The sequence below is a fragment of the Castor canadensis genome, chromosome 8 (assembly GCF_047511655.1).
Source record: "Castor canadensis chromosome 8, mCasCan1.hap1v2, whole genome shotgun sequence".
Taxonomy (NCBI): Eukaryota; Metazoa; Chordata; class Mammalia; order Rodentia; family Castoridae; genus Castor; species Castor canadensis.
Genome location: NC_133393.1, coordinates 28,296,860 through 28,321,486, shown reverse-complemented (window position 1 = coordinate 28,321,486; position 24,627 = coordinate 28,296,860). Strand labels below are relative to the sequence as shown.

At 38.8% G+C, this 24,627-nt stretch overlaps 3 protein-coding genes across 4 annotated transcripts in view; all 3 read left to right on the top strand.

Moving 5' to 3' along the window:
• Positions 1 to 4,801: 4,801 nt before the first annotated feature.
• Nkapl (NFKB activating protein like) lies at positions 4,802 to 8,411 on the top strand. Its single transcript, XM_074082670.1, has one exon. It carries the CDS (start codon positions 4,847 to 4,849, stop codon positions 6,053 to 6,055), a length of 1,209 nt encoding a protein of 402 aa, XP_073938771.1. The 5' UTR covers positions 4,802 to 4,846; the 3' UTR covers positions 6,056 to 8,411.
• Positions 8,412 to 13,929: 5,518 nt separating this feature from the next.
• On the top strand, positions 13,930 to 23,454 carry Zscan26 (zinc finger and SCAN domain containing 26). Its single transcript, XM_020177029.2, has 4 exons — positions 13,930 to 13,989; positions 17,986 to 18,065; positions 19,446 to 19,563; positions 22,159 to 23,454. The coding sequence occupies exons 2-4, from the start codon at positions 18,051 to 18,053 to the stop codon at positions 23,031 to 23,033; spliced, it is 1,008 nt and encodes a 335-aa protein (XP_020032618.1). The 5' UTR covers positions 13,930 to 13,989; positions 17,986 to 18,050; the 3' UTR covers positions 23,034 to 23,454.
• Positions 19,447 to 24,627, top strand: part of Pgbd1 (piggyBac transposable element derived 1) — a 23,317-nt gene continuing 18,136 nt past the window's right edge. For both annotated transcript variants that reach the window (XM_074082653.1, XM_074082650.1), the window contains exon 1: positions 19,447 to 19,563. The gene's annotated coding sequence lies outside the window, so the exon portion shown is untranslated. The remainder of the gene's footprint in view (positions 19,564 to 24,627) is intronic.

Below are 24,627 nucleotides of genomic sequence, written 5' to 3'. Positions count from 1 at the left end.
GAAACTGAGTAGGTGAAAAGACAGAGGTAGGAGAAAGAATGATTACTGTACACTTTCTAATAAAGTTTGAGGTAAGTTACTGCATTATCTAATTAATATACCCAATAGAGTAAATGAATGGTGCTGACACAGAAAGACAGAACTTGAAACACTCATGATATCATGGAACTGATATAACAACTTTGAACTCTCCCCCAAAAAGCACTATCTTAAAATGATTGACTACTCCTAGTTTAGTGGTTTTCATAGGAAAACCACTTAAACTATCAGGTCACAAGCACAGACTTCTTAGAAAAAGTATAAAAATAAATGTGCAGATACTGATTATTTAAAACCTTACAAAGGAAATGGGTTGCTTGTATCCCATTATGCTAAATTCTTTTTTAGTCTGCTCAAATGCAAGCACAGTTTTTGCACAGAGTAAATTACAGTGCAAATCACTGAAATAATACAAAATTGGTGCAGCATTTCACTTAACCTTGTAACCAGGAGTGCTAGTCCAGAAGCCCAACCATGGGAGTTCCAACATGTTAGGTCTAGCCACTTGCTCCAATATGACAAATAAAAGGATGAGTAGTGGTGAAGGTCAGAGAAAGGCAGCTTGTTACACGACATGGACACATCACAGGAAGAGGGAAAGTAAGCACTTCAATCCATCTTCAAGGTACAAATATTAGCTTTAGGTTTAGATAGAGGAAGAATTGGGGAGGTGGCAGGGGGTAGGGGGTGGGGAGAAAGCTATGCACAATTAAACAGTCCCATACAAGCATGGCTTGACCATTATCTCAGGTTGGGTTCTACAGGAGTTCTGAAGTAGTTATTGATGTCATCACTTGAGGGAAGCAGTCTGGTTCCCATGAGATGATTACCCTGTTTGAGGGTATAACCTGTATAGGTAATTATCCTAGGTGGAGGGGAGGGTCTGTCCTATAAGACTCTGCTGTTTCTTTTCTTAAAGGTCATTTTGGTCCCTTGAAAGGCATTATATCATTTCTATTCTTCCTGGAACTCAAATTACAAGGTAACTGCTCAGAGCAAAGGCTAATGTAAAATGAAGGCAGGAAGCCCAAGCTTTTTATGATGCACCCAGCCAACTTTTGGGTCCAAGGAAGGAGCCAGTACTTTTTAGCAAAGTTATAACTTTATTCTATAAACACCACTCTGTGTCAAACATTTTTGGTAGATGCTTCAAAATGCTTCTCAAATTTACACAAAGTAGAATATTGTCCTTATTTTTTTTAGTATGGAAGATATAAAAACTTTAAAAAGTGGAAGGGGGTTGTCTTAGTCCCTTTGACTTCTATAACAAAATACTATAAACTGGCTGGTTTATAAACAACATAAATTGATTCCTCACAGTTCTGGAGGCTGAGAACGTGCAGGCATATATGGTGTCCAGTCAGGGCTTACTTTCTGTTTCTTAGATGGTACCTGCTAGCTACGTACTCACATTGTGGAAAGAGGAAGGCAGCTCTCTGGGATCTGTTTTATAAAGGCACTAATTCCATTCATGAGGGCTGAGGCCTCATAACCAAACCACCTCCCAAAGGCTCAACCTCCTAACATCACATTAATGATTAGGTTTCAACATACAAAAATTTTTTTGGAGGGAGGAGGAAACAAACATTCAGACCATTGCAGAGGCACAGGTAGAGAAACAGTTCTAGATTAAAGATACTAAGGTATTGTGATAAGTAAATGCAATGAATGATTCTTGAATGGATTCTGATTTAAAAAAAAAAACACAACCCCACTTGAAAGACATTATTAGAACACCTGAAGCATTTTTAATACATCCTAGATATTAGATACCACTAATACTTTTAAATAATATTAAAGCTCTTCAAGGTAATGATATAAGTTCTTAGGTCCTTTTTAAAGGCATTAATAACTGAGGCTTATAGGAGTGAAGCAGTATAATGTCTGTAATTTTCTTTCAATTGAGTAAGAAGTAAAGTTATTTGGTTGCTGGTGGCTCACTCTTGCAATACTGGCTACTTGGGAGGCTGAGGTCAGGATGATTATGGTTGGAAGCCAGACCAGACAAATAATTCACAAGACCCTCATCTTCAAACAAACCAGAGCAAGATGGACTGAAGCTGTGGCTGAAGTGGTAGAGCATCTGCTTTGCAAGCACGAAGCCCTGACTTCAAACACCAGTCCCACCAAAAAAAAAAAAGTAAATTCTCAACAATTACTGGATAAAAGTAAAGGACATATGGGTATTTATTTAACTTTTCTGTAGTTTTGAAAGTTTTTACAATAAAATTTGTGCAGAAATTTGTAGAAAACAATTTTGAGAATATTAAACTATTACCTGTAGGAGCAATTTCATTTTTTTGGTGGTGCTGTGACTTGAACTCAGGGCTTTGCACTTACTAGGCAGGTACTCTACCACTTAAGCCATGGTTGCTTTGGAAATAGGGTCTAACTTTTTGGTCAGGCTTGCCTTGACAGTGATCTTTTGCATTTTATACTTCCTGCCTTGACTAGGATGATAGGTTTGTACCACATTTTTTCTGTTGAGATAGGGTCTTGCAAACATTTTTGCCCAGGCTGGCCTAGAACCATATCCTCCTCAGCCTCTCGTATAGCCAGAATAATAGATGCATGTCACTGCACCCAGCTATTGGTTGAGATGGGGTCTCACAAACTTTTTGCCTGGGCTGGGAACTGTGATCCTTCTGATTTTAACCTCCCAAGTAGCTAGAATTTCAGACATGAACCACCAGCTGTTGGCTAAGAGCAATTTCATTTTAGCCAAGTTGTTAACATCTGGTGCTTTTCTTAATAATCATAATATCCTTAAAGTTCTTCAAATATATTTCTGTTTTATGCTAATGAATATTTGATCATCTATACATAAAATTTAGAAAATAAAAGCCCCATCACTCCCCAAAGGTATGGCATGTATTTACTTTTATTTCTAAGCACACATTTTGCTTTTCCTGCTAAGTCAGGGTTAAGCAAACTACTGTCTACAGACCAAAATTGGCCCACTATTTTTGTATGGCCTGAGTAAGAAATGGTTGGTGGTGGGGAAGAATCAAAAACATAAAATGTAGTGGCATGTGAAAATTATATGCAATTCAAGTCAATAACCATAATAAAATTTTATTGTGACAGAGCCATGTTCATTCATTTACATATTATCTGTGTCTGCTTTTGCCCTATAAAGGCAGAACCCCACTTAAGTAAAATGTTATTTTCCCAAAAAACATTTCACTTTTCCCATTAGAAGATATATATTACAAAAAGTACTTAAATTTTATTTTAAATAAAATAATTCCATTTTATCAATTTAAAAATGTGTGTAAGTTTATTTTCTTCCTTATGTATAGGACTGGAGCACAGCTCAGCAGTACAGAACTTGCCTAATATTTGTGAAGACTTAGGTTTGATCACCTGCATATACATATATACCTCCCCCCACACACACATACAAAGAATGTATATAATATCCTCAATATTGTCTCTTGGTCCACAAAGACTAAAATATTTTCTATTGGCCTTTTACAAGAAATGTTTGCCATCCCTGTTCCAGGCAATAGTTTTCCTAAGAAAAAATATATATTCTAAAATTCGTTTTGCCATGTGCTATTTGAAAGTAGTATTCTATCAATCAATTTATTAATATTTGAATTCTCCATCAAATACTAAATGAATTAATTTTAGTTATCTCAGGTAACATTCAAAGATCCATTTAATTGGCCTATCAAGTAGTTTATAGCTGCAAAGGAATTTTTTCTTTACTTATAATTTATAGTACTTACCTTACCCATTGATATTTTTAATATATATGTGATCACTCACATATTCCCACCTGTTGGTCAGGTCCTAAATTATCATGCTCTATGTCATGGCAATAATACTTATCCCCTTCAATCACATTACTAAAATTAGACCAAAGATTAGTCCTATTTAATTTCCTCATTTTACTGTTTAGAGTGCTAGCAAACAGGAAAACATCATTTCTAAATTTGAACTTAGATTGTCCATCAACTAACTGAGCAGGTCCACTTAAAGAGAATCATGGTGATTGCAATGTCTATGTATATTTTAAGATCAATCAAGGGAAATGATTTTGCATGGAATGTTTGCCACTTTAGAGAGTGAGACCTAAAGTGTTTTCGAAAAGTGGTTCCAAACTACTAAGTTTCTGAAGAAATGTCTCTAGATTGAGAGACCCTCTACAAGACTAAGTTGGGTGCTTCTGTGTGTTTCTGGGGTGGAAAAGTCTGAATTTAAGAATTAATATCATAATCTTCAGTTGGCTCAGAGACTGAGCTCAAAAGTAATTCTAGTCTTTGCTTCCAGTAAGAACAAATAGGTTGGAAAAATCACTAGCCAAAGACGTTTCTGCCATGAAAGTGGCCACAAGTCCTTTTTTTTTTTTTTGGTGGGGGGGAGTGGGCGGGAGGAACAGCATGGGTAACAGGCATCCATAGGTAATAGAATACATAAAGAAGCCGAAAGTGAGAATGGGTGAAACAAAGAGTGTGTGGCAAGCCATAAAAAGCAAAAATCCAAGAGAAGACGGTGCTTGAACAGTAGAGAGGGTCATTGATGTGAATTCTTCATCAGGTTAGTGAATGTGTATTCTGAAAACGGGTGCGCCCACTTCCCTTCACCCACTTCCAAAAAGCATGCTTCCTGTACCCTCCACCAAGGCCACGCAAGAATTTGGTCTTTGTCTTGCAATAACTGCGGAAGCAGAAACGGAAACGGCAGCGGAAGCGGAAGCCGTTCGCTGGGAACCGTTTCTAGTGCGCCTGCGCACTTGGGAACCGTCAACCCGCCTGCTCGTCTGTGGTAACCGCCTGCTTGACGATTTAAAGCACCGCTCATGGCCCCAGTATCTAGCACCGGCTGTTGCGAGAACACCTCCGGCTCTCGGAGACTGCGACGCAGCTCGTCCTCTGGGAGCCCGCCATCCACACGGAACAGATGCTCCCCTCGGGGTGAAGGTTCTCGACCTCACTCCTGCAGCCGCGATGGTCTCAGGCCTCAGTGGTATAGGGTGGGCTTTCGTACTTCTTGCCGGGTTAGCCGCTGTGGGTCTCGAGAGCGGCCCTCCGGGCTCCGCACCTATGCCTTTTCGGCTTCCTCCTCAATCCACTATAGCGGGTACCACCGCCACCAGCACCGCTATACCGGAGACCGAGAGTGGGTAGAAGATTATGAAAAGGAAAAAGAAGAGAGCTATCGGCAAAGGAGGCTGAAGGAGAGAGAGAGAATTGGGGAGTTGGGAGCCCCTGAGGTGTGGGGGTTGTCACCAAAGTTTCCCGAGCCAGATTCTGATGAACATACCCCAGTGGAAGATGAAACAGAGAATCAGAAGAGCAGCAGTTCAGATTCCACCTCTGAAGAAAAAAGAAAGGCCAGTCATTCAAAAAAGAAAAGGAAAAAGTCCTCCAAAAGAAAACATAGGAAGTATTTTGATGATGACACTAATTCAGATTGTGACACTAATTCTAGCTATGATGATAGTAAAAAGAGAGTCAAAAAAGCCAAGAAGAAAGAGAAGAAAAAGAAACACAGAGCCAAAAAGTACAAGAAAAAGAAGAATAAGAGAATTAAAAAAGAATCCAGTGACACAAGTTGTAAAGTTTCAGAAGGAGAGTTGCCAGAAGGTATCTGGATTGAACGGTCTAAGACTACAAACAGCATGGATTTAATAGGACCAGAAGCACCTATAATACGTACCTCTCAAGATGAGAAACCTTTGAATTATGGCCATGCTCTGCTCCCAGGTGAAGGTGCAGCTATGGCTGAGTATGTAAAAGCTGGAAAGCGTATCCCACGAAGAGGTGAAATTGGGTTGACAAGTGAAGAGATTGCTTCATTTGAGTGCTCAGGTTATGTCATGAGTGGTAGCAGGCATCGCAGAATGGAAGCTGTACGACTGCGTAAAGAGAATCAGATTTATAGTGCTGATGAGAAAAGAGCCCTTGCATCCTTTAACCAAGAAGAGAGGCGAAAGAGAGAGAATAAGATCCTCGCTAGTTTCCGAGAGATGGTATACAGAAAAACAAAAGGAAAAGATGACAAGTAAGGGTTTATTGTGCACCAGGACTTTTAACAACAGAAGTTGTATATGACCATAATAGTACTTAAAAGACTACACTGCTTTTGTACTTACTATGGTAGTAAGTCTCTCAGGAAAAAGCTGCTTTTGAGATTTGCAATTTATTTTTATTTTTTCATTTTAAAAATGTGTATGTGATTTAAAAAATATTCAAACATTGTAAAACGAGTTTGTAAAAGATACAGGGTGCTTTAGCCTTCCAAAGAGCAGAATAGGACCATCTAGACTATCAAGAGAAAGGAAAAAGAAAAAGAAAAAGAAGGAGAGGAGAGTTGTCAGAGTTCATGAAGAAGAGACCAGAGCAGGAAGTACTACGTGGACAGAACAGTTTACATCAAGAGACTGGCTCGCTAGTCTCTTGACAGGACTTTAGAGTAAAGTCCACTTATGGTCTACAATAAGGCTTTTGCTGTCATTTAATGATATCTGCCTGGTATCTCACCCTGAGACTTTAGTTCAGCTCTACCCAAACTGTCTCATCTCATTTGGATAACCCCCTTTTCAAGGCTCAAGATACTGGTAAGCTCCATAGGCTTCTAGAATTTGTCAGGACAGTGTGAGGTAGAAGGATACATTTGCCCCAGTGTGTCACACTGGGTGTTAACACTACCACACCAGCTTGCGGTTTTTCTCAGATGGGGAACATTAGTGAAAGCCATGCTATTACATCTGCATATTTCCATTTTTAGAAATAAACTATTTATACCATACTATACGTAGGGATTGACACTTTGCTTTTTTTCACTTAGTACATCTTGCAGATGTTGTATTTCACATATAAATCTCATTTTAAATGACTATAGTATTCCACTGACTGAAGTGTTACTGGACATGGGAGGTTATTTCAACTTAATGACAATGGAAATGAAATGAAACTAGAGATTAAGTTAGGTCAGGGAGATGAGACTGTGGTGCAACACTAATTAAAAGCCATCAGACTGTTTCTGCAGACAGAGGAAAGAGTCAAGCTTTTATTTCTTGTGCCGGGTTTATAAAAAGCAAGTTAGGACCTGTTGGTTTTTCATTAGCTGTGGGCACCAGTCTTGCAAGGTGTTTCTCTGTGCAAACATTTTGGCCTTGAGAAATGGGCAGTTTACTCTGGAAGCTGTTAACATTTCTTCTGATGACATCCCATCCTGATTAAACATCCTGGCCTTGTGATAAGGATGAGCTGCTGTTAAGAGAATGCATGAGAAGGGATGGCAGAAGACACACACTTTGCTATTAACTAATAAGTTTAAAGAACCTTGTTGTAGGATTTTTAACAGTAGTATTCCTTGTCTAGTTTAATTTTGCAGACGTTGAGGCAGACATCCAAGCTTTCTTGGCATACCTAGAGTTTGAGTCTGATAAGATTGCCTAACAGAGTGAGGGGGCAGGAAAGAATATATATTTTTTTAAATAGGTAAGAGGCTATGGCCTAAGGCAAGATTGTTTGGAGAAGTGAGGAGAAAGGAAAAATACACATCACATTTCTAATGGGTAACAGATTTTGAGCTGAGGCATTGGGTCTGCATCTGCCCTTTGTCCTTCATGGAGGTCCCTGTTTGTTTTAGAAGGACCATGTTTTATCAAATGTTTAGGATGTTCCCCACACAAAGTCCAGTCCTACCAGAAACAAAAAAAGATGTTCCCCATATTTTGCTATATTACACAGTACTGTAGTGAAAATCTTTGTGAATGTTTGACAATATAGCGTTAACATATGCATTTAAAACAGAATTATGGGGTCAAAAAGAATCCTTTGAGTCATCTAGAAATGGTCACCTTGAAGTGTAATTATCGGGTCAAGGGAAAAATATTTATTATATTTTAGGCACTATAGAAGGTACTGGGGATAAAACCATATGTTGACCTTGATCTTTGTCACTATAGAATTTTTACATTCTAACGGAAAGACAGACTTTTAAATGTTAATACATAATTACAAGTTGTAGTATGCTTATTAAGAAAATTAGGCTAGAAATGTAAGATAGACTTTTTTTGTTTTTCTTTCTTTTTTGCAAATAAGATAGACTTTCTTGATAATTGTCAGGGAAGTCTAAGAATGTCATATTTAAGCTTTGTTGTACTTTTAATTTTTAAGTAGATATTGCAACATTACCTTCTAATAAAATACTAAGATCCACCAGTTTATAGACCAACATCATCACTGATATGGTACTTTCAAAAAGCTTTTGTCTTTGTTATTTGGTAGGTGAAAATTGCTTTTCACTCTTTTAGCTTTAATTTAATTTTTTGTTAAGGTAGAGCATTTTTGTGTATTTATGGGTGTTTTAAAATCCTTTTATTTTATTGTGAACTGCTTTCATTATAACATTTGTCCATTATCCTATAGAGTTGATAGACTTTTTCTTACTGATCATAAAAAACTCTTCAAGTAGTAAAAAATTCTCTTTATCACATATCTTGCAAGTGTTTGTCTCCACTATTTGCCTTTTTACTTGGTCTTCTAGTAGATACTTGATCATATTGCCCTTTTCCTTAACAATTATCTTTGTCTTTCTCACTTGGGAAAAAGATGAGCTAAGAAACTATAACTTCTAAGTAAGATAAGAAAGGTGGGCCTCCTTTCATAAAAAAAAATAGATGCAATAAATAGTATATTTATCAGAATATTCTCAACAGTTCTTTTGTTGTAGTTAAGCTTCACTTGCCATTTAATGTTTCCATTCAAGAAGGACTGGTGGCTCATGCCTGTAATCTTTGTTACTCAAAAGGCAGAAATCAGGAGGATTGCAGTTCAAAGTCCAGCCCAGGAAAATAGTTCTCAGGACCCTATGTCGAAAACCCATCACACAAAAGGGCTGGTGGTGTGGCTCAAGGTGTAGGCCTCCAGTACAAACCCCAGTACTGAAACAAACAAACAAACAAAAGGACCTGGCCAGTAAATCTTCCTTAAAAGAGATATTGAGATTTGTGATTTAATTGCATATCACTTTAGCACCTCCCCTCCCCCTGCCCACCCTGGAACTTAAAAACAAAAGAACTTTCCCTTTAAAGTAGTTTTGCTTAACAAAAAGAAAAAAAAAGTACTTTTACTCAGAATAAGTGATTTATGATTTGTGGAGTAGAAGCAAAACAGCATAAAAAAAAATTTGCGTTGTTTCAAGAAACCATCAGAATCACTTCATTATTAAACTCTGCTGAAGCAGGAAGTTGAGCAAACTAATGACACTACTGCTGATTAATTTATAATTGTAAATTTTATGAAATACCATTAATTTTCTTATGGACCATTATTTTATGACTTCATAGAATTATCTAAAATAATATTTAAAAAATAACTCCTCCAGTATAAGGAGCTCTAAAATGTGTATTTTATGGCAATTTTTGAAACTTCTATAGCATAAGTGAAGGAATTTCTGACCCTTAGCTATCAGCAGCTCAGTGAACAAAAAATTATGATTTGGCAAAATTCCTGTCTTTTAATTCTTAGTCTGTGATAGATTTCTGTCACTGTGAAAAAAAATACATGAGGAAAACAACTTCAAGAGAGGAAATACTTATTTTGGCTCACAGTTTCAGAAATTTCAGACCATGATTGATTGGCCCTGTCACTTTAAGCTTATGGAAGGACAGAACATCATGGCGGTAAGCATATGATGGATGACTTCGGTTCACCTCATGGCAGCAGGGAAGCAAAAGAATGAAGGAGGGGCTGGAGTCCCAATATCCTCTTAAAGGTACACCTCCAATGAACTAATTTCCTTCCTTTATGCCCTGCCTCCTAAAAACTTCAACACATTTCAATAGGGCTACAAGCTGGCAATCACATCTTCAATACATGAGCCTCTGGGGGAAATTTAATATCCATACCATAATATTGCCCACAAGTTCAGTTATATTTTTATGGAGATACTTCTAAGACTTCACCATAAAATATAAAGAAAGCTTTTAGGTTGGGATGTGCTTATTTTTGCCTTATAAAAGAAGTACCCACCCATTCCTATTTTATTAGGAATATCTCCTTTTAATTAGAAATGCATGTTGAGTTTTATTTAATGACTTTTTAGCATTTGTGAAAACCATATAACTTTTGATTTGTTTGTTTGGGTGGTACTGGGGATTGAACTCAGGGCCTCATGATTGCTAGGCAGGCACTCTGCCACTTGAGCCACCCCACTAGCCAAAGACCATATGATTTTTGTTAAACCATTAATATTATATTAATATGATGACTTTAAAAGTTATTGACTTCCTCAGCTGGGGACTTGGCTTAAGTGGAAGAGCACCTTCCTAGCAAGCAAAAGGACATGAGTTTAAACCTCATTACTACCACCAAAACAAAAAACAACAACAAAAAAAAAAACCTAACATAGTTATAGACTTCATAATATCTAACTATGGGTTAAATTTATACATTCATTTGTAGGTTTTCAATTGTTTAGAACAATTACTAGACACATAACTTTCTACTTCAAAATTCAGAGTAATGGAAGAAATTTTGCTGTACAGGTAGAAGTAAAAGAGCAGAAAGCATCATCACATAAAGATAAGTAAAAATCTTATGCGACAGCATGTGGCACAGCTTGCAGTGTAATAGTGCTTCCACTGATGATATGGAGAAACAAGCTCGGAATATCCAGTGAATGTACCTGGTGGAAGCAGAAAAATCACTACAGGTTGCAAAAACAAGGATAATCCTGGAAAATGAAAATCTCAAATTTCAATGATTAGCAATCAGTAGTCTGAGCTGGTAAAATGATATTTTTATTTATTCTCACTTTATCTACCCCTTCCACAATTTACACACAGAATAATGAAATTTAAAATGTGTATTCCTTGCTAATCACAGTGTGCATTTGTAGTCCCAGCTACTCAGGCGGCTGAGGTGGCAGGATAACTTGTATACAGGAATTCAAGACCAGCCTGGGGAACATAGTAAGACCCCGTCTCAAAAAAACAACAAAAAGCATGGGGTGGGATATAGCTCAGAGGTTAAGTGTTTGCTTAGCATGTACAATGCCCTGGGTTTGATCCCCAGTCTGAAAAAAAAATTGCACACCTTGAATTAAAAAAAAACAAAACCTCGTCTTTGTTAAACTGCTAAAACAAAACAAAACAAAACAAAAACACTCTGATTTGTTTAACCATTTAAGGGTTTGATTTTCACAGAATATCCATGCAATGCCAGTGATCTCAGTCTTGGTAGTAACAGATTTAAGAAGCTAGGGAGTTTGAGAGAGAGATAGAGAGTAAATAAATTAAGATATATTTGCTTCCTTTTTTAAATTAAGATTTTTTTATGTTTGTGTCTAATAAAAGTTTTGAGAGAAGCCCATCTTTATGGCTAAACAATTAAAGCAAATGTATGAGTTTTCCCCTCAAAAAAAGAAGTAACTTCTATTTATATTGGGTGTATACGTTATCCTCGCAAAAAATTTTAATTTAAATATATTTAATGTTTACTTTTAAAAGGTATTTTCAAGTTTCTGCACTCAAAGAGAAAAAGACAACTCTTCTCATTATAAAGTGCTTGGGGTTTTTTTTCATGTCATAGTACAGTGGTTCCTGTGATATTTAATAATGTCAAATTCTATCAGCTGATCAATTAAATCAAAAAGTTTGTTCAGATTTTTTAAGGATTTATTTTATTCAAAGATTATAAAAACACAGTTTGTGATAAGATGGGCAGGAGAGGGACTATCTCTATTCTCTACAATTTATTTTGGTAAGTTGATATCTGATCCTCTTTTTCTCCCTGAAACCTACATTAATTACAAGTAAAAATATTTCTGATTATTCTCTTCCATATCAATAGACTTAAATTTTTATTACTTTAAACCTTTCAATTCAAATATTTCCATGGTTCAATTAAAATTTCAAAATACTTTTAAGGCAGGATAGATTAAGGAAAATGAGGCATAGGAAACAGCAGCCAGGAATTTAGAGATAAACACTGTATTAATGAATACTTCATTAAAAGCACACAGGCCCTATTTGCTTTAAGGCTTACACTCCTTCAACAAAGTGCAACATTTAGGTGAAAGAAAAGGACAGAGGGAGAGAGTATGTGTGTGTGAGAGAGAGAGAGAAAGAGAGAGAGAGAGAGAGAAGGAAGAAGGGAGGGAGGGAGAAAGAGAGAAAGAAAGAAAGAGGAGAGAGAGAGGAGTGAAGGAAGGAAAGGAGGAAGGAGGGGAGGGAGCGAGGGAGAAAAAAAAGGGAAAGGAATGGGAGCAGCTCCCTCCCTCTGACCTTGCCTGCTTGCCCAAATCATTAATACACTCCTGAAACTGAACAGATATCTTAAAAAAGATACTTAGCCTGCGAAAAGATAGAGAAGTAATTTTAAAAAACACTATGAAGATAGCTCATTTGATCTCAAAAGTGTTTGCAAAGGAAAATATTTATCTCAAGCATGGACACCTGTCTTAAAGGGACTATCTGGCAGAACCAATTCTTTGTTTAAGGAGATGCTTAATCATCCATGTCATTATGTCCCCAAATATAGTGAACAGACCAACACTGCAATCCCTGGAATAATGGAATATACCAGTGTTCAGAACAAAGGGAAGTACTCATCCCAGAGTAAATTAGGGTCAAACCCCTAACTTACTTTTTCACCATAAAGACCCTTGATGTTACAGCATTCATTACACCTGTTATGAGATGTGCCTACACTCATCTCTGGGTTGTGTACTATCTATCTTTCCTTTGCTTTACTAATAAACTTTCTTGGTCTCTACCTTGGTGTGTCCTTAAGTTCTTTTTTGCGACATCACCCTTGGTACCCCAAGAGTCAACTGGAATTCTTCTTCATTTTTGGAGACCTCCTCCCTGGAACACCACCAGTTCCAGTAACACTTTGTGGGGGTTTTTTTGTTCGTTTTGTTTTGTTTTTTGGTAGTACTGGAGTTTGAACTCAGGCCCTAACACTTGCTAGGGAGGTGCTTTACCCCTTGAGCCATTCCACCAGCCCTCCAGTAACACTCTGACACTTATTTTTGTCTGTCCTGTGTTTGGTGATTTTTTTTAATTGGGAAGAAATGAAATGATATCTGAAATTTAGTCCTCTAGACTTGATACTAATCCACAAATACCAAGAGCAGGGTTTTGGTGAAAAGGAAGTAAAGGCTTATTAATTTTGCAAGGCAAAATGAGAACTGCAATAAGGTTCTGCCTCAAAAGCTGCAGTCCTACTCCTAAGGGCAGAAGACCTGTTTTAAAGAGAAAGCCCAGGAGTATGGGCTTCCAGGTATACTTGATGAGGCATGACTTTGGACCAGATGATAACCTTGGTTCTGCTTATTTACTGATGTACTGCGTTAGTCTCGGAAGATGGAGCTGTATCTCTTGCTGTCCTAAGTGTTCCTTCACTCAGTGAGGTAAGGTGAGGAGCATGATGATCTTGCCTGGAGCTGAAGAGATGCTCTTGAGTTCCCTAAAATGCTGTCCTAAATGCTCCTTCACTCAGCAAGATAACATGGGACCTTGCCTGGAGTTGAAGAAACTTTCTTGAGTTCCCTAGAATGGGGGGATGGTAGAGGGGAGACAAAAAAGCTGAAAAAAATGTTTAAAACTTTAAAAACTTGACTAATCGAAAGAGAGTCAGTACGTTATTGGGCTAAAACTACAGTTGTGAGCACGTTTATGTGCCTGGTCACATTACAAAAGTATGTGATTGGTTTATTTATGTGGGTGAGCTATTAGTGGTAACACTCAACTGAGCTGGCCTATTTTCACCCAAATATAATAAATTTCCGCTTTCAAATGAAAGCAGTAGCAGTGAGCCAACAAGCTCACACTCTCAAGCCACCCATCCTGGAGGACAAAGCCTGACACCATAGAGTCGTGGTCCTCCAGCGGCCCTAGAGTGGAGGCGACAGCGCGCGGGGTGCCAGAGCTGACACTACGAAAAGCTAAGACGCAGTTTGGCTGCTGCAAAGGGTCTTGGCCAGGTGAGTGGTGTTTGGGCCCCAGCTGGGACAGAGCTGAGGCTATGGGGCTTGGGAGTGGCGGCTTCCTGGCTGGTGTAGAGAGGCGTTCCGGATCTTGGAGTTGTGAGGATGGAGGCGGGGTACCGGGCGGGAGGGGTCAGCCCGGGGCCTGTGAAAGGGATGAAGCCGAGGACCTGGTTAACCTGCACAGCCTTCTGCTGCATATTGGCCTTCCGTTGAGCGCAAATAGGTTTTAAAGGTAGGTCTCACTGAGAAGGTATTGTTTGAGCAGAAATCTGAAGGAGGCGAGATTTCTGGGTAGGGAGACAGCAAATGCAAAGGCCCGAAAGCTGGAGCTTGTTCATCATATTTGAGGAAAAACAGGGAGACCAGAGCGATTGCAGTGCAGTGAATAAGGGTGACTTTGGAGGGACTGATAACAGAGATTAGACATATAGGAAAAGTGGACAGTGTATTGTGTAAGGAATTTGATCTTTTCTTGGTGTTTTTGCAGGAGTTTTAAGTGGAAGAGAGACATGATCAGACTTGAAATGGCTTATGCTTTAAAGCATCTCTATCTGGGAACTCATGATGAGAGTAGACTGTAGGGGGGCAAAGATGAAAGCCAGAATACTTAAAAACTAGGAGTAATTTTTAAAACTTGCAAGTAATTTAGGTGGGAGATAATAGTCTTGTGTCAGTATTGTGGCAGGTGTGGTTACTAGTAGTCATATTATTGATCTGCTTTGAAAGTAGACCCTCCAATATTTGCTACTGGAGCAGGTGTAGGCTGTAAAATAAGAGAGAGGACAAAAATAAAACCAAGGTTTTGGGACTGTGGATACAAAAGTGGTTAGACTGAAGATCTGAGGTTGCTTTGAAAGCTGTGTAAACTCTTCCACACTCCATGTCTCAAGTTCCCTTCTTTGTATGATAAGGTTAAAGAGGATGATTCTTTATAGGTTTATGCGAGTATTAAGTGAATTAATGTAAAGCAGGTAGAACAGCTGTGCTGACTTTTTATTATGTCAACATAATAAACATTTATGAGACATGAAGTATGAGTGGGCATTAACAATAAGAAAAGTAAAAGGATTTTATGGGTTGGAGATTATATATGAGAATCTAAGAGCAAGAAAGAGTAATACCAAGTTTGAGGAGCTGAAAGTAGTTCACTGGATCATAAAAAAAAGTATAAACGTTTTGAACTTGATCTTAAGGGTCATGATGGGCCACTGTCTATAACAGGCACAGTAGATACATAATATTTCATAGAAAGATCACTGATGGCAATGCGGAAAACAGATTGGTATCAAAAAGACCAGTTGCAGTAGTCTGAGTAGGAGAAGATGGTGGCAAAGGGGATAAGGAGAAACGGGTGGCTATTTTAAGCAATAAAATCAGTAGAAGTTGACTAATCAGATACATTAGTTAAGAAAAGAGGGAATGGTCAGTTTTCTGACTTAAATAGCCAGGTAAATGGAGTGTTCCTTAAAGGCAGGTTGTTAAATTGATATACTTTGTGTTCATATATTTAATCACATCTTAGAAATAAGCTACCACTAATTCATCATATAATATATACCTATATTAGTCAGGGTTCACTAGAGAATTAGAACCAATATCTCTACTGATTAATCAGTAGACAAGTAGATATCTAGAAAGAGGTTTGTTCTAAGGAATTGGCTTGTGATTATGGGAGCCAGAAAGTCTCGAGATCTTCAGGGTGAGTCAATAAGCTAGAGACCCAGGAGAGCAAATGGCTTAGTTCTAGTCCAAGCAAAAGTCCTAGATCCAGGGTGACTGATGGTGTAGTTCTAGTGTGAAGGCCAGCAGGCTTAAGACCTGGGAAGAGCTGACATTTCATTCCATTCTGAAGGCAGGGAAAAGCTGATATTTGAGTTTGAAGGCTGTAAGACAGAGAGTATTCTCTCTTATTTGGGAGAAAGTCAGCCTTTTTGTTCTAGATAGATCTTCAGCTGACTGGATGAGGCCCAGTCATTATGGAGAACAATCTGATTTACTGAGTCTATAGTCTACCAATTTAAACATTAGTCTCAGCCAAAAACACAGTTACAGAAACAGTCAATAATGTTTGACCAAATATCTGGGTACCCTGTGACCCAGAGTTGAAATGTAAATTAATCACCACAATACCAAACTTTAATTTTTTAGCTAATAATCATCACTTTCCTGGACCTTTTCATTTCCATTAAGAATACAGCAGTAAACAGGTCATAGTAATGTGTGTCTCTAGTCCCAGCTCCTTAGGAGGCTGATGTAGGAGTATTGCTTGAGCCCAGGAGTTTGAGGCCAGCCTAGGCTGGCAAGACCATGTCTCAAAAATAGGAATACTAGCATTTGGCTTTTAAAATTTAAAGTCATTTTGTTTGTTTGGTTGGTTGGTTGTTGATTTGATTTTGGGATAGAGTCTCAGTGTGTAACCCAGGCTGGCCTCAAAGTCAACATTCTTCTGCCTCTACTTCCCAAGTGTGGGAATTACAGGTATGCACCACTACTCCTGGTTAGGAGCTGTCATTTATTCTCAGCAGTTAAGAGAGTCAGGCACATAGAAAACAATCAGTAGATGAGTTATGAATATTCTTATTCTCTTAGTTAATTCTGATAGTGACTTAAAGAATATTTAAGTGGTTTTATTTTCTTTGTATCTTCCCCCTGCACCACTCAATATTTTGAGAGTTTTTAAATCTTTCAGAAAAATTGAATAGTACATTTAATACCTTCATGTGTCAGCAGTTGTCAGTTTCTTGCTACATTTGTGCATGCTCACTCTTTATACAGTTTCCCCCTAAACATTTGAAAGTAAGTTTCAGCATGCATCTTCTGAAAATGACGATATTCCTTTTTATAACACAAACTGCTATCTCATCTGAGAAAATGCTATATCAAGGGTTAGTATCCATTTTCTATAATGGGACAGATAGTGAACATTCTCAGCTTTGCAAGTGATCTGATCTCATGGCACCTACTCACCCCTGCCACTGTAGTAGGAAGAAATGTGCCTAGACAGATGAGTATAGCTGTGCTGCAGTAAAGGAATACAAAGACAAGCTTTGAGCTCTATTAGGTCTTCTGGGCTATAGTTTGTCTACCCTATTCTGATACATCATTCATATTCAGATTTCTAAAGTCTTTTTTTTTTTTTGTGGTACCGAGGCTTGAACTCAGGGCCTCACATTTGTGAGGCAGGATCTCTACCACTTGAGCCCTATTTTGCGTTGGATATTTTTGAGACAGGGTCTTGTGAACTATTTGCTTAGATTGGCCTGGAACCACAGTCCTCCTGATCTCTTGTCTCCTGAGTAGCTAGGATTACAGGTATAAACCACCTGTAGATTTCTGAAGTCTTCAAAAAAATTTTTTTTAAATGTAAGAGCCAAATTTCACATAATGCATTTACTTGTGTCACCTTAACATAGAACAACCTCCCAACATCTGCTTTTTAATTTGGGGAAATTGTTTGAGTCCATGCCTGTTGTAGATGAGCTGTATTGTAGTTTTATCTGAGTTTTTTTTCATTGAATTCATGGTAAATGCTTTTAGTAAAAGTGCAATACAGATGATAAGGCACATGATGCCAGTTGCCTTACTGTTGGTGTGTTGCTAAGTTAGATAATTTGGTCAAGCGTGTGACTGCCACATGCTTCATGTTTCCCTGTGTACTAATAAGCAATAAGCAATGTAGTTCTCTGAGACTGTGAGAATGTCTGTTCTCTCACTCTTTACCCAGCAGTTTTAGCAAACATTTAATGGCTCTTGACTGAATCACTTATTTTGAGGGCTGCCAAATAGTAATTTTTAAATCTATTATTCTTGCTACAATAGTTGGCAGTATATACAAGAGTTTTCTCGTTTTGTTTGTCCATTTAGGAATGGCTGTTTCTGAGAAAAACAAATGGGTAGTAGGAAACATAAAGCAAAAAAGGATTATAGCCATCAATATTACTATTACTAGTAATATAACTGTTTCTGCGATTCTTGTTACTGTATTTTCAGGAGTATCCTGAAGATACAGTTAAAAGAAAGTTTTCCAAAGCAAAGACAGCAATTTGAAGCTGGGGATGGCAGCAGCATTGGTGAGTGCTCATTCGCTGATTCCACTGAATCTGAAGAGGGAGGCAATAAAGGAGGATCACTATATTACCAGAGTCCTATGCCACACGTCTGACTCTGAGGTCCCAACAGACCAGATTTGGCCAACTGCCATCTCGAGAGTCCAATCAGAGATGAGTAATGGTAAAACAAGAAGGGAATTTATTTTTCAGTGTGACCACACTGGGAGAAAACAGGAGAACCAATGTCCTAAGCCCTATCTCAGGGATTAGACAAGAGTTTCAGATTATCTAGGGAAAAGACAAAAACTGAAGGTGAAGGAGACCAGAAGTATGCATAGTCATAGTCAAGCAGTCTAGACAAACTGTTCTGGTTGATCATTATCTCATGTTTGGTTCTGAGAGGTCCTGCTGGCTCCATGAAAATCATTATTTAAGGGAGCAACTCAGTTCCCTTCACCTCTGCTTGGGAAGAGGTTCCCATCATGGAGTGATCTGCCTGCAAGGCTTGCTGTTCCTGGAATCATGAAACTGTCTTAAGCTACTCTTAACTTTTCTTTAGCCTTGAAGGGGGAGGAGGAAAGGTTTAGTAAATTTAGGGCCACTTGGCCTTGTATTGCCAATGTTTAGACAAGCACTCCTTAAATGACTAACAGGTCTGTGATAGAGTTGACTCTTAAGTTTAAGGTAGTGAAGGAGATAGCTGCAGGTCCAAGTGAAGAGCTAGTGCTTTTAGCAAAAACAGCCTTAATTCCCTGTTATAACTACTCTATTTGGGAACATGAATTCAAACTGCAAGGAAACAGCGAAGGGAGCCATTGTGCAAACAATTCAGGCAGTTGCGCTATGAAGAAACTGCAGGACCTCGAGAGGCTTTGAGTCAACTCCAGGAACTCTGCTGACAGTGGCTGCAACCTGAGACCCACACAAAGGAGCAGATACTGGAGCTGCTGGTACTAGAGCAGTTTCTTACTATCCCGCCTGAGGAGCTCCAGGCCCAGGTGCAGAACTGTCAACCACAGAGTGGGGAGGAGGTGGTGGTTGTACTAGAGGATTTGCAGCTGAAACATGGAGAAGCAGGACAATAGGACATAAGGGTCAAATCTGTGCTCTTTTGCAGGAAAGCAGGAGTTACAACTTGTGGCCAGACAGGTGGACATGAGTGCAGCAGCGGGCAAAGAAATGCTAGGCTTTGGTTCAATTTCTTATAAGTCTGGGTTTTTATCTTTATAGGTTGTACATCAACCTTATCTGTCATCTGCTGAGATAAAACAGAATGTACTCCAGATTCCTCATCCCATTTTCTTGTCCCTGTAAGGTTTCCCTTTGTTCTCTTTTCTAACATTGATGTATTTTTTTCTGAATTACAGTTTCCTAAATCCACATGTATCTGATTGTCTCTAGGACCCAGATCAGGGAAAGAAACAAAAACTGCTAGTGGAAGAGACAGTCCCTCTCAAAGCAGTGCAGGAGCAGCAGGTCCTGCCTGACTGTGAAGTTCAGAAGCCTGAGAAAGAGAAGGGTAAGAACTGGGTATTATTCCTGCATGTGAGATGGAATAAGCTATGCACATCCCTCTGCCTTAGCACCCTTGATATTTTGTGTTTTGTTTATGAGGCATGTTTATTGAGGTATGATTTATATCAATTAAGATTGATTTTTTTTTTGTAACTGTACCAGTCTTTGAGTCTTCACAAATGTGAAATAAGTAAGGTCATCTAATCAGCACCATTATCAAGAGATAAAATATATCCATCACTCTAAACAATTTTTGAACAAAATACCAAGGAAAGGTAAATCTGGACCTTCACCTTGCTCTTCTCTCTATAGTAGGGATGAATTTAAAAAGTAGTACTGGTTTCTCACCCAAGGCAAAGAATCTCAGCCACATGTCTCATTACTCACTTTTTCATATCTCCTTCAAATTATCGTAAATGGCATCTTTTATTTCTAAATGTCATCTTGTATTTTTTTTATGTTTTGTCACTAAAACTTTCTGTTCCTTACATTTTTTTTCTTTTCTTTCTAGTCTGAGTCTGATATTCTCTCATTCTCTCTCTCTCTCTCATTATTTGGTACTTCCATTGAAGTTAAGTTACCTCCTCATTGTTCTCCATCATTTAAACATGAATTCATTAATGTTTCTCCTATCCATAAAATCCTTTTAGTGAGCTGGGTAATGTTACTCTATTTCTTTTTTTGCAGTGCTGGGATTTGAACTCAGGGCTTTGCATGCACTGCGCAGGTGCTGTACCACTTGAGCCTCTACTCTGCCTTTTTGCTTCCTCATTCTGACTTTGCATCCCTGTTCATGTTCCTGAACTTCAAAGACTTAACTCATCTGCCCATCCTTCTTATCATTTTGCCTGAATATAGATCTTTTTTCTTTATCTTCTCTTACTCTTAGGACTCAGGCCACTTATTTGACAAACATTTATTTAGTGTCTGTTATTTACCAGGCACAGTGACTTGGGGGATTGGTTCAAGTGACAAGGCCCTGAGTTCGGTCCCTAGTACTGTAAAACAATAAAGTCTGTTCTGCATATGTTCACAGTCTCTTGAGGTGTTGGGGGTTGTGGTAGGGGATACAGACATATGAACAAATTACTGGTATTGAGATATAAAGACTTTTTTGAACCACAGAGGAAAGCAGTTACTATTATCCAAGGAGATCAGGAAAACACAAGGTGTGCTAGTCAGTTTTTTATCATGTGAGAGCAATACCTAAGGAAAACAACTTAAAGGAGGAAAGAGTATCTTGGCTCATCCTTTCAGAGGTTTTGGTCCAAGACTGGCTGGATCCATTGCATTGGGCCTGAGGCAAAGCAGAATATCATGGTGGCAGGAGCATATAGCAGAGGCTGCTCATCTTATGGCAGCCAGGAAGCAGAAAGAAAGAGACACGCACAAAGAGACAGACAGGCAGGAAGGGGTCATGGACAAGGTATATCTTTCCAGGGCATGCTCCCAGTGACCTACTTCTCTAAATAGGGCCCACCTCCTAATTTCCACCATGTCTCAATAATGCCATCAAAGTATGAATCCATCAATGAATTAATGCATTGAGGAAGTCAAAGCCCTCATGATCCAATCACCTATCAATAGCATTACCAGCTGGGACCAAACCTCCAATACATGAACCTTTTTTGGGGAGATACTTCATATCCAAACCACAACACAAGATGTTTTTGTGAATGTGCTACTCTCAAGGTCTTAATGGACCAATGTTTTAAATTCATTAATTTAAAACAGAGGACTTACATTACTTTTCTAAGTTTACATACTAATCATTGACAAAATTTGCCTGAGGTTCCTCAGTTCACCTAGCTTTTTTATTTTCTGTGACAGAATATATATAGTCATATGACTATGTAGTTGAGAATGTACATCATGCCCTCTAAGACAATTGGTTTGCTTGTTTGCTAGCTTCAGACACACAGCTTCTGTGTGTGCTGTGTATCACATAAGAAAGATAGATGATTTAAAGTTACCTCTCACCACAACCCTCCATCCTTCCCCAAAGTTAGTCACTATTAATTGCTTCTCGTGTATCATTCCGCATATTTTATATATTCACAAGCAACCACAGCATTTTTACTTTGCACACATAACTTGATTTAAATTTTTCCTTCTAGTTTCAGATTCCTTTCCTGAAGTGCCAAAACCAAATAATTATGATATATATTTAATGTTTCAGTGAGGAGACAAGGATTTGTAACAGGCTAGTGATGGGGGTTTCTTGTCTTCTCTGGGCTTAGGAATAAGCTCATGAGACAGGGATAGTGCACACACAGGTAGATTTATTAGAAAAAGAAAAGGCTGCAGTTAGAGCAGTACAGCAGCAGCTCCCCGCTGAGGTGAAGACTGGGGCTTTTTATGGATGCTTTAACTCTGGGTTAGGGTAAGGGTTAGGTGAGTTCTTTCCATTGGTCGTGGATTCGTGCACACAGGTTCTCTTTGATGAGCTGGTCTGTTTGCTAGTCACTCCCTTATGGAGTGCATTCTGTTTATCAGCCCCATGGCAGATTTATGAGGCCATGTATCTCCTTCTTGGGGTGCAGGGCTCATGGTGCTCTCCATGGGGGATGGGATACTGACTCACTCATCTGTCCTTTAGGTTCCCACATCCAACAGATTGAGAATGGGAAACTTGTAGTGATAGAGTCTTGTGGAAGAGTGGAAGCATCTAGGAAAATAGTTGAACCTACCCAGGCCCATCATGTGGACTCTGATTTGCAAAGGGAGCAGGCCAAAGCCAAGGATAAGACTGACTATAAATGCTCAGACCTGACTGAACATGAAAGTACACACACAGGAGAAGAGCTCTGTGAGTCTGAAGTGCGTCAGAGTTCTACTCTTAGTGGACATCAGGAAATCCTCTCTAAAGAGAAAGGTCGTCAGTGCCACGAGTGTGGGAAAGTCTTTCAGAGGAGTTCACACCTCATCAGACATCAGAAAATTCATCTTGGTGAGAAGCCTTATCAGTGCAAAGAGTGTGGAAACGTCTTCAGCCAGAACGCAGGCCTTTTGGAACATCTCAGAATCCATACTGGAGAGAAACCTTATCTATGCATCCATTGTGGAAAGAACTTTAGGCGCAGCTCTCACCTTAATCGACACCAAAGAATCCACAGTCAGGAAGAACCCTGTGAGTGCAAGGAGTGTGGAAAAACCTTCAGTCAGGCCCTACTCCTCACCCACCACCAGAGAATCCACAGTCACTCCAAAAGCCATCGGTGTAACGAGTGTGGAAAAGCCTTCAGTTTGACCTCAGACCTTATTCGACATCACAGGATTCACACTGGAGAAAAACCTTTCAAATGTAAAGTATGCCAGAAAGCCTTCCGACTAAACTCACACCTTGATCAGCATTTAAGAATCCATAATGAAGAAAAACCCTTTGAGTGTAGTGAATGTGGAGAAGCCTTCAGGCAGAAATCAGGTCTTTTTCAGCATCAGAGACATCACCACAAAGGCAAACTGGCTGGATGAGGTGTTCTCTCCTAGTAGAACATCAGAAAGGGTCCAGTGCAAGCAAACAACACTGTAGGAAAAAGTACCTCTAGCCAACTGTGGCATCAAAGAATACTTAGAGGCCAAGTTGAAAGCTGTTTGTCTCTCCTTTATTTTCCTTAAGGTCATCTTTGGGCTACAATAATTTCACCCTGGATGGTACTGTGGGGTCAAAGTTAAGCAGCATTCTTCACTATAGGACTTCTCAGAACTTTTACTGTGACAAATGCATGATTATGTGTCTTGAAGTAATAGCCTCATGAATGAATGAAGTCTTTGAAATCAGTAGCAAATGAAGTGTCCACAGATTTACAGATTTATGCACAAGTACAAGTTGATATTTTTGCAAATGCTGTAGCAATAGATACCTATAAAATAAAAGTAATGATGTTTGGAAATACACCATTCTCAAAGGTGTCTCAAAGTATGGGTTACCAGTGAACATTATCCCCAGTCTTCACTCCCTCCCTCCCCATGGCCTTATCTTCACAATTCCCCATACACAATGGAAATATTTCAGAAAGCAATGTCTTCTACTGGTTAACTATAAAACCTGCCCTCAGGATCAGCTCATGTCATTTTATATTTCCCACCATATTATCTCATCATTTCAAGTTAAAAGTTTTACTTAGACTGTGGAAGAGATTCCCCTAGTCATTCAAATGAACTGTGTTGACTTAACCCAAATAGCAAATATCTTACTTGGTAACTCCAGTGCCAGAACAATGACTTCTGCATAGACACTATTCAATTAATGTCCAGTGAAAGAAACTGGACTTACTCCCTTTAATATTGGTGATGCAGTTTTTAAATGTCGCATGTTTGGAATTCTTTGAAAGCCAAAAAAAGTCAGCTTGGAGAGGAGATCATGATCTTTATATCATGAATATAAGAATATCATGGTAATGATGAATATTAAACTTAGAGAAGTCTGCTCCCAAGTAAATCATCAGAATGGTAAACACTGCTTACTGGTTGGTAGTAGCTGCACAGGACACTGCTCTCTGAGAAGAAGTCTTCTTAGTCTACGAGCGTGGGAAGATTGGTGAACACTCACAGTGATTATAACTAGGTTCAACTGCATATAGCTTACAAGCAATAAAATAGCAACTAGGTAAAAGCTCATTTTCTTGGTCTAATAGGGAAGACTAGAGTTATAGTCCAGTTCTGATAAGGTGATTCCATAGCATTAGTAGGGTCTGTCTTTTGCCTATCAGCTTACCATTAACCATGCCATCAGTTTTTAAGGTCATGTGATCCTTGATGGCTGCTGAAGCTCCAGCAAAATAACAGACAAAAACCAGAAGGACAAAAAAAGAGGCTTCTTGCAGTTCAGTCAGCTCCCTATGAGCAATCTTCCTAAAAACTGCTTAGCAGATAGGTCTTAGGCTAAAACTTTAAAAAAGGAAGCAGGAAAGGGTGACTTATCCTGAATTGCACAGTGCCCAGCTGGGAGTTAGGCTTCTGTCACTAAAGATAAAGGAGAGTATTGGAATGGGCACTTAGTCTTTTGCCTTCTTCCTGATCCTTCCCACTTAGATCTGACTGGGTGCAAGCTGACTCGAAGCAACAG